We start from the raw sequence: 15,502 nt of genomic DNA, 5'->3' as shown, positions 1-15,502 counted from the left end.
TCCTTTTCTTGTAGTAGTTGTAGTATTATATAACCTTGAACATTATTTATAAAATTGTGAGTACGTACACCAAGATGCATAGTGACTGAAGAAGGAGGACTGTAACTATACGACAGCACTGAAACTGCACCAACTCCACCTCTTGTCCACCTCTTTCCCTTTCCAGTATTTACAGCTTCCTCAAAGTTATATGGGCTTTAAGATAACTGCTTGTTTTCAAAAGGCATTTCTGGTCTAAAAAGCTAAAATACCTAAGTAAACTAAACTGATTGATCAAAAAATCTGAGGCTCATCCATAAGTTCTATTGTTAAATTGTCTGCAAGAGTCACCAGCATCTACCACAAGACAAAATATGCTCTATGGCAATGCTTTTCATGGACTGTCAAAAATGGGAAAATAAATTACAATGGATTTTCAGGAAAGCAAGCATTTACAACCATGCAAAATATGCTCTATCCTTTGATTTTCAAGCAGTATCTGTTTTTGCACAAGATATTGAAGTAGAACCCACAGGCTGCAACACATACACCCCAAGAAATAATATAACATAGAGCAATTATTATACACTAAAAGTTGTTGAAACAAGCAGTCTTTGTAATCTCAACTAGTACTCTGCAGCAAAAAAAAACCTCAGAAGTTTGCATATATTTTTTAACATGGACATATATGTCATAAAGATAAGGAACAATACTACGGTGTCTTGAAAACTGCTTAACACCTAGTCTACAGCAGAAATGCTGAGCTGTTGCAGAAAGCAATTTTGAATCCTCTCTCCTTCAAAGTAAAATGCAGAATATATTTTATAAAATACATTCTCTTCTCCCTACTTGCCTTTGCATATTTTGTACTATGTTGTGGTAACTTTCCCTTGCTTTGCCATAAGCCAGGTAGACCTTTCTCTTGATAGCCATCTCAAGACTCAATGCATTTCACTTACCTAGTGTCTTGGTTTAGATAGACAGGTATCTACCCGGGAAGACTGGAATTTCCCTTGGAATGTAGGCCCCCCTCCTCCCCTTTTCAAATTATTATAAATTTGCAATTAAAAGGCTGTCAGGCAAAGATTTTGGGAATAGGTATAGCAGTTCTTTACTAGGGACATTAAAAATACAAATGTTGTAGCACAGAAGAATAAGCAAACACACAAATAAGAAATCCTAGAAAACCCTGACAGAGTCAGAAATACAACATGACACCCTGTTGGTCAGGGTGTTGGAAACAGTCCAAAGTCAGCCCTCCTGGAGTGGTAGATGTGGTCCTGCTGGAAGCAGAAACGGCCCTGTGGAGCCAAGGGTCCAGAGATGGGTCCAGTCTTCCTTTGGGAGTCCCATGGGAACACTGGATGTCTGGTGGTACTTGTGGCTCTTTTTTATCTAAGTGAAGATGGTTTAGCTCCTCCTCCCTGTGTAAAGCATCTCACAATGGAATGATGTAATGTGTCTTGTCATTGGTGAGATTTACTGGTCCATTAACAGAAGATATTCCCAAGGGGGTAAGTGGAACAATGAACAGAGATAAGCAACACTGCTCCACTGCTCCAGGTTTTTAACAGCTGGCTTCTTATCAGAGAAGGCAGTTACCCCCTCACAACTAGGTTTTGACCTCTTCTTTGCTTGAGTTAAGTGCACTTCAGTATCCAACACTTGGTCTCTTTGGTAACTTATGGGGAAAAATTCTTTAGAGTGAAAAAGGGACAAACCTAACCTCCAACATCTAGTCTGCAGAGCAGAGACACAGAAATGAAAGCCACTGAGTTTGGTTTTGATCCACTGGGATGCAACAGCTCAATTAACCACAGATTTGTGCTTTTAGCAGATAGTGCTATTTGGATGCTCAGAAGGTTTCCAAGATCAAGAAATATGTCAATGGTCAGACATGAGAGGGTGAAAAAACTGCTGCTGAAACAGTAAATCTTCAAAGTTGCTTTGGTCTGCTCATACAGCCTTGTCTCTTGTCCTGACTTTTATTGGCTATTCAGACATGGGATCATTGAATGATCATGCATATAGCAAGTGATACTGCAAAACAGGGAAGTGGATTAAGTCTACAAATATTTGGCAATTAAACTTCTGTTACTGGTTTTCTATCCACTTCAGATGCATATTGTGCAGACACCTTCACAATGAATCACCTTAGAGAAATGAAGGGAATTTTCAGTATGATTCTTTGATTCAGTTTAGGTTGAGGTTAGCTTTTTTCCAGCCAAAATAAAAGCAAATATTTTAACAGAATCATCTAGAATTTTACTTTTATATAAGAAGGGCAAGAAAATGAACTTTATAGGAGTCTGGTTACTATTTCTGTGCCAGGACATCTGCCAAGGGTAATTAGCCAAGAGTACCTACGTCCTAACCACAGAATACAAGAACACAAACATCCGAGCACAGAAGAAGAAAGGAGGAAAAAGAATGACATTACCATGTTTTCTTATGGTAACACAGAGCTTCATACTATGAACTATGATGACAGCATATACTCAATTACTTGCTCAGATGATAAGGCATTTACCTTCAACATAGGACTTATTTTTTCTCTATTTGTGTCTAAAGTTTTCATAGAGCTAATGTGATGACTCTTGAGACCCCAGCCTCAAACTGGCTACCTGATCACTCACACACATACATCTTTTGTTCCACACTCCAGTTTCTGAAACAGAAAGGAGGAGGAGGGAGGACTGTATGGTAGAAGCACCATTTGGAGAACTGTATGTGGAGAGACACAGCTTAAGTGCTTCTCAAGTTATGCTCAGCTTTCAGAAGTTTCTTATCTGGTTTATACCTTCGGACAGCCCCAACCTGGCAACTCAGGCAGCATAATAAATAAGGCTTGTAAGACTGGTCCTGAAGTGTAACACTGCGAAGTTCAGCCTTCAGGCCATCTATCTAGGCCAGCTTCTGTGTGTATGCATGTGAGCAGAACATTGAAACTCAAAAAACCCAAAAGATAAGGAAAGTTTTGTTGTCCTCTAAAAGTACTTGAAGCAGAATAAACAGTCTTGGGATCCTTATACATGACCGTGTCAACTTTGGAAATTAACATGTATAAACAGAAACTAGAAAAAAAGAAACTTCCTCATCTTCTAAAAACAATGGAATTTGCTCAAGCTACTAGCATCTGTCCCCACAAACAGGAAAAAACACGCAGCTGTCAAGCACAGCAAGAACCTTCTAAGCTACAGAAATATTCTTGTATCAGCATGATTAAAACACATTCAGAATCGAACTGATTTAGGACTCACAGAGATAAGAAAACACTAATTAAACACAGGTTGGCCAACATGTTTTGAAACATCATTTAGCATTTAATGCAGACCAAGTAAGTGATGTTTAAAAATATCTTAGCTGACTGTGGTTAATTCTACTTGGGAGTCTTTGCCTAAAGGTTTGTCTTGACTAGAATTTGAAGGTGCAAGTTACAACATGCTGACAAGCTTTCTAAAGCTGCGGCGTACACAAAGCAGTAAGTGTTTCTAATGTGAGCTGGCTGGTCAAGTTGTTGGGCTTTTAACTTGCTTCCACATGAAAAACCTATCCCTTGCAATTTTCATTAAAATTTTACCTCTTGGAATTCAGGCAGGATCAACTGAGGAAATCACCTCCTCCAGCTGTTTAAATATTTAGAGCTGGTATATCAGTGAAGGGCACTCACCGGCTTCCAACTCCATGTCATTTGGCTATTTTTGAGGAACCAACAGCTGGTATCTACACTGGCTGCCTTCGTAAAAAAGCAGCTGAAGAAAGATGCCTGTTCCTCAGACTCTGCTGGTGGGGCTGAATGGACAGAGATGGAGCAACAATGTCTCAAATCATGCCGGTCTGTTTTATAAGAGGATGTTTAACCACAGTTTTAGTTATCACATGTGAGCTAACACAAGGCCTCAGGACAACATAAAGATTAATTCTTACCTTTTCTACTCAAAATATGTCCTTCATCTCCAGTTTCTATCTGTATAAACTTTGAGATTTCTCACATATATGAAAGAGAAAAGAATTGCACCATCTCATCAACATCCGCACACTACCTTAAAAATACTGCTCTTAAAAGACCTAGAACTGAAGAACAAGGCAAGTCTTTCCATCAAGTGTTCCACAGTCAGGTGAGGAAAGACACAGCACCCTAAACTAACAGCCCAGCCTGGGCATAACTCCAAGACATGTCTACTTCATAAAACTCAGGTAATAAAAAAGACACAATACTCTCCCTCCCTGCCCAAGGATAATACATACAACTTGGTGCTGATGAAGAAATCAGGAGGAAGGGTACCATCTAAATTACAAACTGAAACAGATACTACAAAAACAAGCAGCTGTGGCATTTCAGCCACAGGTGGTCAGCTGCAGTCAAGAGGGAAGACAACTAGACATCTCCCTTGCAGATACTTCCTGATTACAACCTTATGGCAAAAACTCACCTCATGTTCACGGCTAGTATACATTTTAATTATTCCTTATGTTCCTGAAAAATACTTTGTCAATAAAAGCCATGATCAGAGACTCTGGCCAGGGAGGGGAAGTGATTAAGCAAGACCTCTTAAGGCTTGTAATCAACATGGATGCAATTAAATAGTCAAGCAAATACTCAGCCGCACTATTTATTTTCTTGCAAAAATTAGTTGCACGTGTGTGGTCTCTTGTTCACTGTTTATTCATTTCTCAAAAAGCAGATTAGCGCTGTTTCAGAAAAGAGAAAACTTTTATTGACCTAATGCTTCCTTTTATTACTTTATTTCCCCAATCATTTTCAACCAACCATTAAATAAGAAAGCTTAGCCCTTTCCTGATAAAACAAACACTATCTGAAGGTAGTGTCACAGGAGAGAGACTATTTCATATCATGTATGAGCAAAAACCAAAACCACAACAACAGGTCTTGGTATCAGTACACATCTGGAAGTTAATCAAGGACTCATGTCTTTTGGTGCTTTCAGGAAGGATTATTTTCCTTGCAGTATTACTGGGTGTGATATGGTTTTTATACCCAACAGTCGAAGAGTGGAGAGTACTCTCCCTAACCCTTGCTGAAGAAGGTCAGGGCCCTGCCCCAAGGCTGACTGTCTGGGAAATCACCTGTGCTCCCCTTCAGACTATCACATCCATCTGTCACAAGTAACCTACAGGTTGACATGGAAAAGACTGCAATCCTCTGCTTCTCACATGAGCCAGCAGCCAGACAGGTAAAAGCTTATCATCTAAATTTTGCCCATGACTGCAGGGCAAATAAGATGACAACATTCTAAAGGGTTAAGAGTGGAAATCAAAACAAACTTAAAAGGTCATTAAGTAAAAGATACTTCTGCTTTACTGGAGTAGTTCAAGTTTCTGAACACAGACTGGAAAACTGGCCAAGAATTGAATTATTTTTGATTTTGCCTTACCCGATGAGAGATTGCCTTTTTAATTAATCTAGCAGATCATTCATAAATAGAGTGTAAAATCCTTCAAACTACTTTAGATAACTTTACATATTGGAAGGACTGCCAACTATAAAACAGGCCATCAAAACATAACATAACCTGGATATTCTACTTAAAACTTCACAATGGAGAATGGTTTCTTCTTTCTAAAAACCCTGCATTATCTAGTTATATTTTCCTCTTCTAGCTTTCTAGAAATACTTTAGGTGTGGTTAGAAAACCACAGCCAAGTTCTTCAAGAAGTTTTCGTTTCTATATCATGTTTAAGGTTGAGGCATATTTACATTAGCATTTTCTGAAGAATACACATCATTAACTGCTAAAGCAGCGTATTTACATTAGCATTTTCTGAAGAATACACATCATTAACCGCTAAGGCAAAACCCTTGGTGGTCTGCTTCTCCCTGACTCTGACCATTGCCATTTCAACAGTTTGCAAATTACTTCCAGATGGGTATCAATTACACAGATATGGAGATTTTTTATAACATTTATAAATACTGCTAAATTCCTGCTGACATATGGTAAGTTTGCTATGTAGTGACATGGACGACAAGGCTGTGAATGAGGGTGCAAAGAGCACTCACCCCAATGGGTGGATTCTGCCCATAGACAAGTCAAAATCTCTTTGCTTGCACCTGTGAGTAATACTGTGATAGGACATGATCTCAAAGTGACAAAATCACAGATTACTCCTACAAATTTGATTCTTTGCTGAGGAGTCAGTAGCATAAACATGGCCATTTGCTGCCATTCCAGATGTCCTCTTCTGTCTGGCCCCAAAACTGCCATTCACAGCATCCACTGGTTTCCCATCTGTGTCAGACCTGTCAGTCTGGTGCAAGCATCTTGGATAATCCAGAACATCTCAAACCAGCCTGGGATGCATAATTGAGGCACTTGAACTGCTTCCTCTTTGGTGACACAGAAGGCACTTCTGAATTGAGCAGCCAGCTCTCCCAAGTCTTGTACTCTGCTTCTTCCACTAGAGTTCATTTTAGGATTTGGAAAATGATCTTCTGAAGTCTCTGCAGACTACTAAATAAATAATTCCACTGAAGAAATTATAACCCCCATTTCAAATGGCTCCTACCACACTTTTTAAACTCAGCCTCTCCATACATGCAACTCAGTTGCCTAAACAATACATTCTAATTGCCTCCCATTTCCACTCAATTAAATTCTATTATTCTATTTTGAAATGTTAATTAGCAAACTCTGCCAGGGGCTAATCGAACACAGCATTTGACAACCAGCAGGGCTATGGCATGGTATGAAGATAAAGGTGTCTGAGGCTGTCTCTTTGATGGAGACCCACTAGACTTCATGCCTGTGTGGGTACTTACTGCATTCCCATTAGTTTGTGGAGTTTTCATTTTCTTTAGTGTAATTCTTGGGAGAACTTCTCAGTGAAAAGTCTCTTCTAGCACAGATTCCAGCACTACTTTAAGCATTTTCTTTAAATTACTTTTCCTTGGCACAGACACTAACTCCCAGGTTTGCGCGCTGAAAAAGCAATTTTGCTAGGGCCTGGCAGACAGAATTTGGATCTGTTCAACTGTGAATGAAAGCCTCGAAGAAACCTTGACAATCACAGAACGGAAAAATTGTAGTTGTACAGTAGGAAGTATGAGAGTTCAGGCATTTCTGTTCATAATCAGCAAAAATAAAGAATAAAATACTTTTGTACCCTCTCCCATAGAGAAAAAAGAACAGGGAGAACGAAGCAGAAATGTGTCATATCTGGTGTTGGTCATTTCTCCTAATGAGGAAAGCTGCTTTTGTTTGAATCTACATTATTATATTCCTGTTTAGGAATAATTTGAACTGAAACAAGGGAATCTGGAGTTGACTTGTGTTTTCGTTTCGGGTTTTTTTCCTAGAAGTTGCTTTAACACACCAAGTAAGCATGCTAAGAATGATTTAAAGCTTCTTGGTGTTCACACATAATTCTGAGCTTACTGCTAGCCTATTTTTTTTTTTTTTTCAAACTGAAAACCTGGAATTAGGAGGTCAATGAGGTACATGTAGCAAATGGCTCTTAGGCAATAGGCACAACAGATGATGGCTAAAGGCCCTGCCTTTCCCCTGTATTTCCTGACACACCCCAAGGTTTATGAAGTTTCACAATATGTACACCCACCCATCAGGTTCCATTGCTTAATTACTTAATGGGGGAAAAAAATGAAGCCTCCCACAGTCATCTAAACTGGAAAAACAGAATTGTTTTGGGTTTTTCTACTTCTGGTCTGATATATGCCTATGAAGAACTAAAATAAAAAAGGGAGTTACAAATCTAGTCTAACAAAACATACAGACATACAGAAGCAGATACGGACTGTTGGCTAGTATATATTCTGAAGCCAACCAATACTTCCTTTTTTTCCCCAATTGACTACTCATGCCATAGAGCCTTTCTTGAATTCTGTCAATTACACAAATGCACCATCTGAAAACTAACTTTCCTTCATAAAGCATTCTTGACTGTATCACAGATTTAAGCAATACCTAAAATCAGAGGGAATAAACCGGAACCTGTTAAACATGAAATAAGATAGCACAGAAATTTTATCTGACATAAATCAACTGCCCTCAAATGCACTTCACCGTTGTAGTGACCTGACTCAAAACTATTTAACAACCAGGTAAAATGGAATTCTTTAAGTGCATTAGTAATGGTAGCTGCTACATTACCAGGATGTAAGAGAGATCAGAATTCTAAGGAGAGGTGCAGCACCTTATTGGAGCAACCAGTGAGGCTGAGGTGCAAAGAAGAAGCTTTCAGAAAGTCAAGTCTTTCTTCAGAAGCAAGCAATCAGTCCCTTATCAATTTCTCAGTATCTTTATTCCAGTGAGGTGCAGTGGTTGTGCTGGTTATAACAAAGAACCAGAGTCAAAGGGTTCAGTGCCTTATCTGCAGTTTTGCTATAGGGTTAATCTATCCTTTTGCCCTCTACAAATGCTTTTCATTCTTTGCTTGTTTACTCACTGGTAAAAGTCAGAAGAACACTTTCCTACCTCATAAGGGTGGTCTCTTTGGGGAAATGAGCTGTTCTTTCCCTAAGGCATTTCAGTGAAAAACCTCTTAATGTGGCATTCATAGTTCTAGTCCTGCCTAAGTCAAAAACAGAGACAGCTTTAATTTGTACTTTAAATGTTCCTTAATATAAGAAATCCTACTTTGTCACTGAAAATATAAGAGGCAAAGCAAAGACAAAGCAGGGGGTTTGTCTTATCTGTTGTTTAGTACTGGAAGTTCTCAAAGCTCTCTTGCAAAGGTTGAACCATTACCCTTACCCTCTCTTCACAGATAAGGAAACTATAAGGCACACAGAAAGCACTTGTCCCATAACAGTACTTAAAGTAGTAAGTGAATGTCAAACCTGCCTTTCTATTTACTGACTCTGAAACACAACCTAGTTAAGGACTATGCTGTAGAAAGCATACTTCGGCTTTGCAAACGCATCTTAGTTAGGACTTCAGCAAAATACAGAGCACATGAGATTGAGGATTCAAAAATCCAAGTATCAGTTAAGTAAAACATTAAAAAAAAAAAAAAAAGCTAAAATGAGAGTAGGACAGAAGGGAGATGGGAAATGGGGAAAAAAATTCTGCCAGAGAAATTAAGAAAAAGAAGCCCTGTACCACAGAATTTCAGATATAGGTCAGGATGGGCTTGTGAGCATTGCATCTGCAACCCACAAAGACAAGAGAAGCCAGCTGTTCAGTAAATGAAGCAACATCCATTTTATGGAACTTATGCAAAACCTATACTGTAGCTCCTTCAGAAACAAAGGTAATTACACAACTCTTGTGTTATCTCTGGATAACACTGTAATTAGTATGTGTCATCACTCTAGCCATGACTAAAATAATTACCATAAAAAGCCTCTTGTAAGTGGCATTTACTGTCTTGGTTTCCAAACATGTACAAGATCATATTTTTAGAGTACAATCGCTTTTTCTGTTCACAACTCAACAGTGTTTCTCCACCCACCTTCCACTTTATACAGCCAGGTGACGTTGTAGCAAAACTGTAACATTTGCAAAATACTTACAGCTCTTCCAAATAGGGAAAGTTCTTGAAGGCATCTTCTGGTAGTCTCGTGATGTTATTCATGCTGATATCTCTGGAAAAGAACAAATACAGATTATCAATAACAAGGAAAGGATTTTTACACTCCATTAAAAGGGTAAGAAAAAGAAAGCCTCATCAGATAGAGATATTACTGTGTGATACTAGAACAGCTTTTTTTCTGTTACCATGCTTTCTAGAAATTGGCATGCTAAACTTTCAAGTCAGTGTAATTTGAGAATCAGGTTACAGCAAAGACCTATAAAATGGGAAGTTGACAAAATAAAGTTTTCCAACACCTCTAAACAAAAATAATTACTTTGAAACTACACGGAACGCACACATGGAAGAGGCTCTACAGTACTGTTATCCCTGGTTCTCATTTTTACCGACTTATGCTTACATACAGTTTTAACCCAGATGATCAGGACTACTCTAAAACCACAATCATATAAAAAAAAAAATATTGTGACCACCCACCACGCAAATTTTCATCCCACAGTGTCTTTAAGAAATATATAAATGCATTAGGACTTAATAAATAGCTTCTGGCAAAAAAGGTTTCTGGAACAACTGGCAAGAATAGCAGAAACATGTCCTAGCTCTACCAAAGTCTTTTTTTGTTTTGTTTTGTTTTCCTTCTACAAAACTTATAAAGTCCTCGAGGTAATAGTTTTAAGCAGATTTAATTCTCAGTCCATGAACAGAGGGAAGCTGGCAGCAAGTGCTTACATGATAGGTATGCGAACCTGCTCAGCTTTTTTCTTTACAAAGCAACAGTAAGCGGCAAATTTGGTGCCATTACCTCAGTTCACACCCACGCAATGCTCACAGACAATCCAGTCCTAAAGCAAGTTATTACTCAATGTGAATAAAAGCAGCATGACAACAATTTGGTTTGATAATTAAACTAACTGCGTAACAATTCATGACATAATCCAAGTTCTTACTTTCCACTTGGTTACTGGTTTGGGTTTTTTAGTATGTAATTAATAAGCAATTCAGTAGCACTTGTTAGTAGAGCCTTCCCCGCTTCCTGTCTTCCACATTTGTTCTCTAGTGTTTGTAGGTCACCTCTCCACATAATTCAGATAAAAAGCAAACAAACAAAGCCAAATTCTCCTTTTATCTCACTGACGGCCAACAAGTACCACTGAAGCTCCTCCATGACATGAACAAGTAACTGGCAACTGATCTGCTGCACCACCTGTACAGCAGAGACTCTCAGACGCTGCCAATGTGCAAACTGAGCTCTTACACTAAATCTAGAGGCAACCATTTCTCTGAAACTGCACTCTTACAATACATCTGGAGGCACCATTTCTCTAAAACTGCCCTCTTATGCTAAATCTAGACACAATCATTTCTCTAAAACTGCCTTCTTATGCTAAATCTGGAGGCAACTATTTCTCCAAAACTGACCTCTTACACTAAATCTAGACACAATCGTTTCTCTAAAATAAATGTTAATTAAACAGGAGTCCAAAAACTTCATTTCTCATTTCCCAGCGTTAACTAAGAAAGTTACTCCTCAGTTATACTAACCTAACTCAAACGCAGTGACATCAAAATAAGGTTCAGCATGTACAAAACAAATCCAACTGTGGTAAGAGCCCAAAAAAAATCTACTATGGTACAAAAGACTCCTTCACTAAGCTTCAGAAGGAGCTGAACTCAAGATGCTTTATCCCCAAATGCTACGGCCCGTGTGTCTCGGCAGCAGCCTGGTCACAGCACCATGTTGCTGTTGAGGACATTTTTCTTCTTGTGCAGGAACATAAATAGATGTATCAGGTACATGAACTGTCATCTGTCTGCTCTGTGGGAGATGGCAACTTCTATTTTCACACATTTTTCAATTTGCCATAAATACATACATTTCATACATCCAGGCTTGTCCTCTCTTTTCTAAAGGACTGCAAATCCACTTTTATTATCAGCTGGGAAGCACTTATGAATAGGGCAGAAGAGTAATAAGGGAGTGGAGACCCTGATCTTAAGAAACCTGTGCAAGAAAATCACAAGTCTCAAAAAACTGTCCAGGTGATTGATATTAAATCTTAATGTCATATGCACTATAATAAATAATGGTAGTAAAAATAAGTCAACAGTACATAGCATCAGAAAGCACTATATGAATGCTTATGCATCACTTCGGCCAAGATTTTGGCTGCACTCATATTTGCTGCACTACATGGTAGCTTTTTTTGACAGCTGAGGTAAGCAAATCACATCCACCTGAAAGCAATGGTCTGGAAATTCCCAGAGCTATAAATGCCCGATTTCAGAAGTGTCCTATGCCCTAAACAAAGTCAGTGGAAACCATGCAGACACACAGAATGGCTGAGATCCAAATTCAAAGCAATTTTGCCTTTCTCTGGGATCTGAAAGTAACTAAAAATGGTTTTTCCCTTGTAGCTTCAAGTGTTAGGCTCTACAATTTTAATTTGGGAAGTAGATTCTTTGGATGTAAGCATGAAATAGATCACCCAAATAATGAGGACTTGAGAACCATCATCAATATTTCTCAAATTCTACTGAAATTTATTTTCAGTGAAGCTGGATTTGTAACAAAACCAGACATAAATACCAACTGCGACTGTCTTTATCATATGAATCTTCAGGGACTGCTTATACTGCTTATCATGATGCCTTACTAAAAAGATGAAATTTTCATGAAGTTTCTGCATTTGCCTTCACTACATGTGATAGTAACTTTTACTAAGTAAATAAGTCAACCTTTATAGCAATGATTTGCAAACTTCGGGGAATATCAAAGCACCAACTCTGAAAGTTTCCTAATGATCATCATATATGTCTTAAAACAATTCTTGTTTAATTAGGAACATTATGTAAAATAAGCTTTGCTGAAATATATATATGCATATATAAATATTTTTTCTTTTCATTTCACTCTACAGAATCTCTTCAAATAATGAGTTCACAGGCACTATGCGCTGGTAATAAAGTATTAAGTAGTTCATGAGCAAGAATTTACAAACAATATTAGGAACACCCATGACACTAAAATTAGATGACTTAATAACTAGTCTATATAAAGTTTACCTGATTAATTTGGGAAGATATTCTTAATAATACATAATTAATAGAAGAATTGCAACAAAAATGATGGAGCACAATATACTATGACAAAATAATGACAAATAATCACAGAACCACAGTCCCAAACAAAAATAGCCCTTGCTACACTTCTATTGTTTGTATTTTAGAAATAATCATTTTACTACTCCTAAACTTAAAAAAGAAAGGGATCAGTCTATCAGGTATCAAGAAGGCTGTCTATTTAATAAATATAAATATTAGTATGCCCCTTGACATGTCAAAGAAATCTCCACTGCGAAGCTGTCATACACCACCTGTTTCTCTACTAAAAAGCCCTCAGGTCTATAATCCCAGAAATCATTTAGAGTGCTAATATATATTTAAAAGTTCCTAAGAATGAATAAAAGAATATTAATAGTATTATCCCAGCCTCTAGTAGTGTTCATGGGAATGATGCTATCATGCAACAGAAAGATCATGTCAGCAGTTGCCTAATGCCCGTTTTCAGCAGGACTAAGCTAGAAGACCTACAATGGATTGGGTTACTACATCCAGATATAAGTCCCCTAAAAACAGCACAACACCTGCAAACCTTTGAATTGCCACCAAACACACATGCACACAGAACTCCCAACAAACAAAACCACCAAAACACCCATACGTTTGCCCTATATTTTATAAACTAAAGTTCAGACTCAGTATCTAAAAGGCTTATAATAAATTTCTTATTCTTCCAACAAGTCCCCAGTACGGTCTGTCAGTCCAGCAAGCTACACCTCTAACTTAAGTTCAGATCCACATTTATATTTGGGACGTTTTCCCCAGGAAGTGCAAAATAAACACAACAGCTCTATGAGATACAAGATGACGGTAATGCCATGGGTTTACACTGCAGATTCATTAGGAAAAGGGAGAAACAAGGGTAGACCTGCACCCTTCAGCAGGCAGCCGTTAACCAAGTTTATCTGTACTGAACAGCCAGGCTAACTCTTGGCTCATTGACCAGCATTATCCAAGGCAGAGGTGGCAGATGCCCTATTCCTGGAAACACTGAAGGGCATGATGGGGCAAGAAGCTGGCATTGAAACTAAAATGATGGCGAAGAAGCTAAAACATGGCATTGGAACTAAAATACGATGTGCCAAAGGTCAAGCCAGTAACCACTTTAGCAAGAGGCTGCATCTCAGGGGACAACATGGATCACAGCCTTATAATTACTCTTAGTTTCACCATTTCAGGTAGGAGAGATATAACACAGAAAATAAATACAACTGCACTCCCTCCTACAGTGCCATGGCTGCAGTTTTGAATGATAAATAAGGCTTCTTACTCTGCCAGAAGCTTTGTCCTTCTTCCAAGAAGGTACTACAGAAAAGAATAAAACTGACTAAAATTAGTAGCTTATAACTGTAAATGTTATTTCACCATCCCAGGTACTGCAGAGGTTAATTTTTACAGGCAAAAGGTGAAAGTCAGGCCAAGGTACTCCAGCACTCTTTTGCTGTCTCCAGCCTGCTCAAGTAGAGCATTTTAGCTTATTCTGACAACTGAATATTCATTTCCAGCTGAGTTTAGCTAAGTTTCCAGCTGTCACCTAACACAGAAACACTTCAAAGTCATTAAAAATACTTATACTAACTGACAACGATAGTAAAAGCAGTGAAAACTTCCCTCTGTTGAAAACAGACATCAAATGAGATTTCTGTGTTCTTGTGAATATGAAACAGTTGGGTTTTCCCCATTTAAAGCAGTTGTGTCCATTGTCCTTGGAAGAGAAAAGCAACCTTGATGGACACAGTAAAAAACACACAGCGCCACGCATCTTGCATAATGATGGATATTTAATCACTTTTCAATCAGCTGGCAGTGGAGACTTCAGAAAACTGAACTAGGAAACATAATGCACTTTAACTTTTTATTGTACTCCTTCTGCAAGAATTCCAGTTTCTGACCTGAGAAACTTTCCTTACAGCTTTGGTGTGCTGGCATGTTTCCTAATGTCCACAGGAGATGCCAGTGTTACACTTTCTTGTCCTTGCTCAGTCTCCTCTCTCAACACTTGGATCTGCACTGATCTGGGGGCACACACACCTTCCAACCATATTCATGCACTGCATCCAAATACGTGCTTATGACCTGAAACACACCCCTTTGTAAAAAAGGTCAAGTAAGATCAAAATATGCCCCTGTGCTTCCCACAGGGTAGCTATCTACTTTTTGGCTTTTTGACTCTGTCAAGTTTAGAAAAGAAGAGAGAAAGGGAAGGAACGAGATAGAAAAAGGGAGGGGAGCGTTGGTTGAGGGAAAGAAGATCATGTTTCAACAAGGCACCTTTAAATTCCTATAAAATACTGCCTCTGAGCAAGCTTAACCTGTTTGTTGATAGATAATAGCATGTAATACTGTAGGCTCCATTCAGTCTTTTCCAATGTCTGGGCCGTCTGCCATTGAGTTATTTAATTATAACACACAGAAAATTACTTAGGCAGAGCTATCCATATTTGAATAAAGCCCTCCTACCTGCTTGTACAAAACCATTAGGCAATAGGTCCTGATCGTATATAAAATTCCCCAGGTAGTAACCATGATGCAGTTTCAGCAATACTAGGAAAAGCTGAGACTGTTAGTATTTTTAGAAACTAGATTAAACAAGGCAGAATACTGCAAATGCACCTCAACATGATGCTGGAAGTACCCAGCAACAATCAGCCATCCATTACCATTTGGACCACCAATAACACGGATAATGACCTGATTACATTAACACTGGTGAGGATAAAGATAAAGCAACAGGTATTTTTCTTAGCATATGAGATCAACCGTTCTCCACCAATTATCAAAAAAAAAAAAAAAATCAAAACAAAACCAAAAACAAAACAAAAAAACCCAAAAAAACCCCAACCAACCAACCAAAACCCCGCCAAACAAACAAACAACAAACTAAAACCAA

General features: G+C 38.4%; 1 protein-coding gene across 1 annotated transcript in view; it reads right to left on the bottom strand.

Moving 5' to 3' along the window:
- Nucleotides 1-15,502, bottom strand: part of LGR4 (leucine rich repeat containing G protein-coupled receptor 4) — a 74,289-nt gene that overhangs the window by 32,413 nt on the left and 26,374 nt on the right. The window contains exon 2 of the mRNA XM_066320526.1: nt 9,473-9,544. Coding sequence (XP_066176623.1) covers nt 9,473-9,544 — 72 coding nt within the window. The remainder of the gene's footprint in view (nt 1-9,472; nt 9,545-15,502) is intronic.

The sequence above is a fragment of the Sylvia atricapilla genome, chromosome 6 (assembly GCF_009819655.1).
Source record: "Sylvia atricapilla isolate bSylAtr1 chromosome 6, bSylAtr1.pri, whole genome shotgun sequence".
In the NCBI taxonomy this organism is placed as follows: Eukaryota; Metazoa; Chordata; class Aves; order Passeriformes; family Sylviidae; genus Sylvia; species Sylvia atricapilla.
The sequence above is the reverse complement of the archived record's forward strand: the minus strand, read 5'-3'. Positions and strand labels throughout refer to the sequence as shown.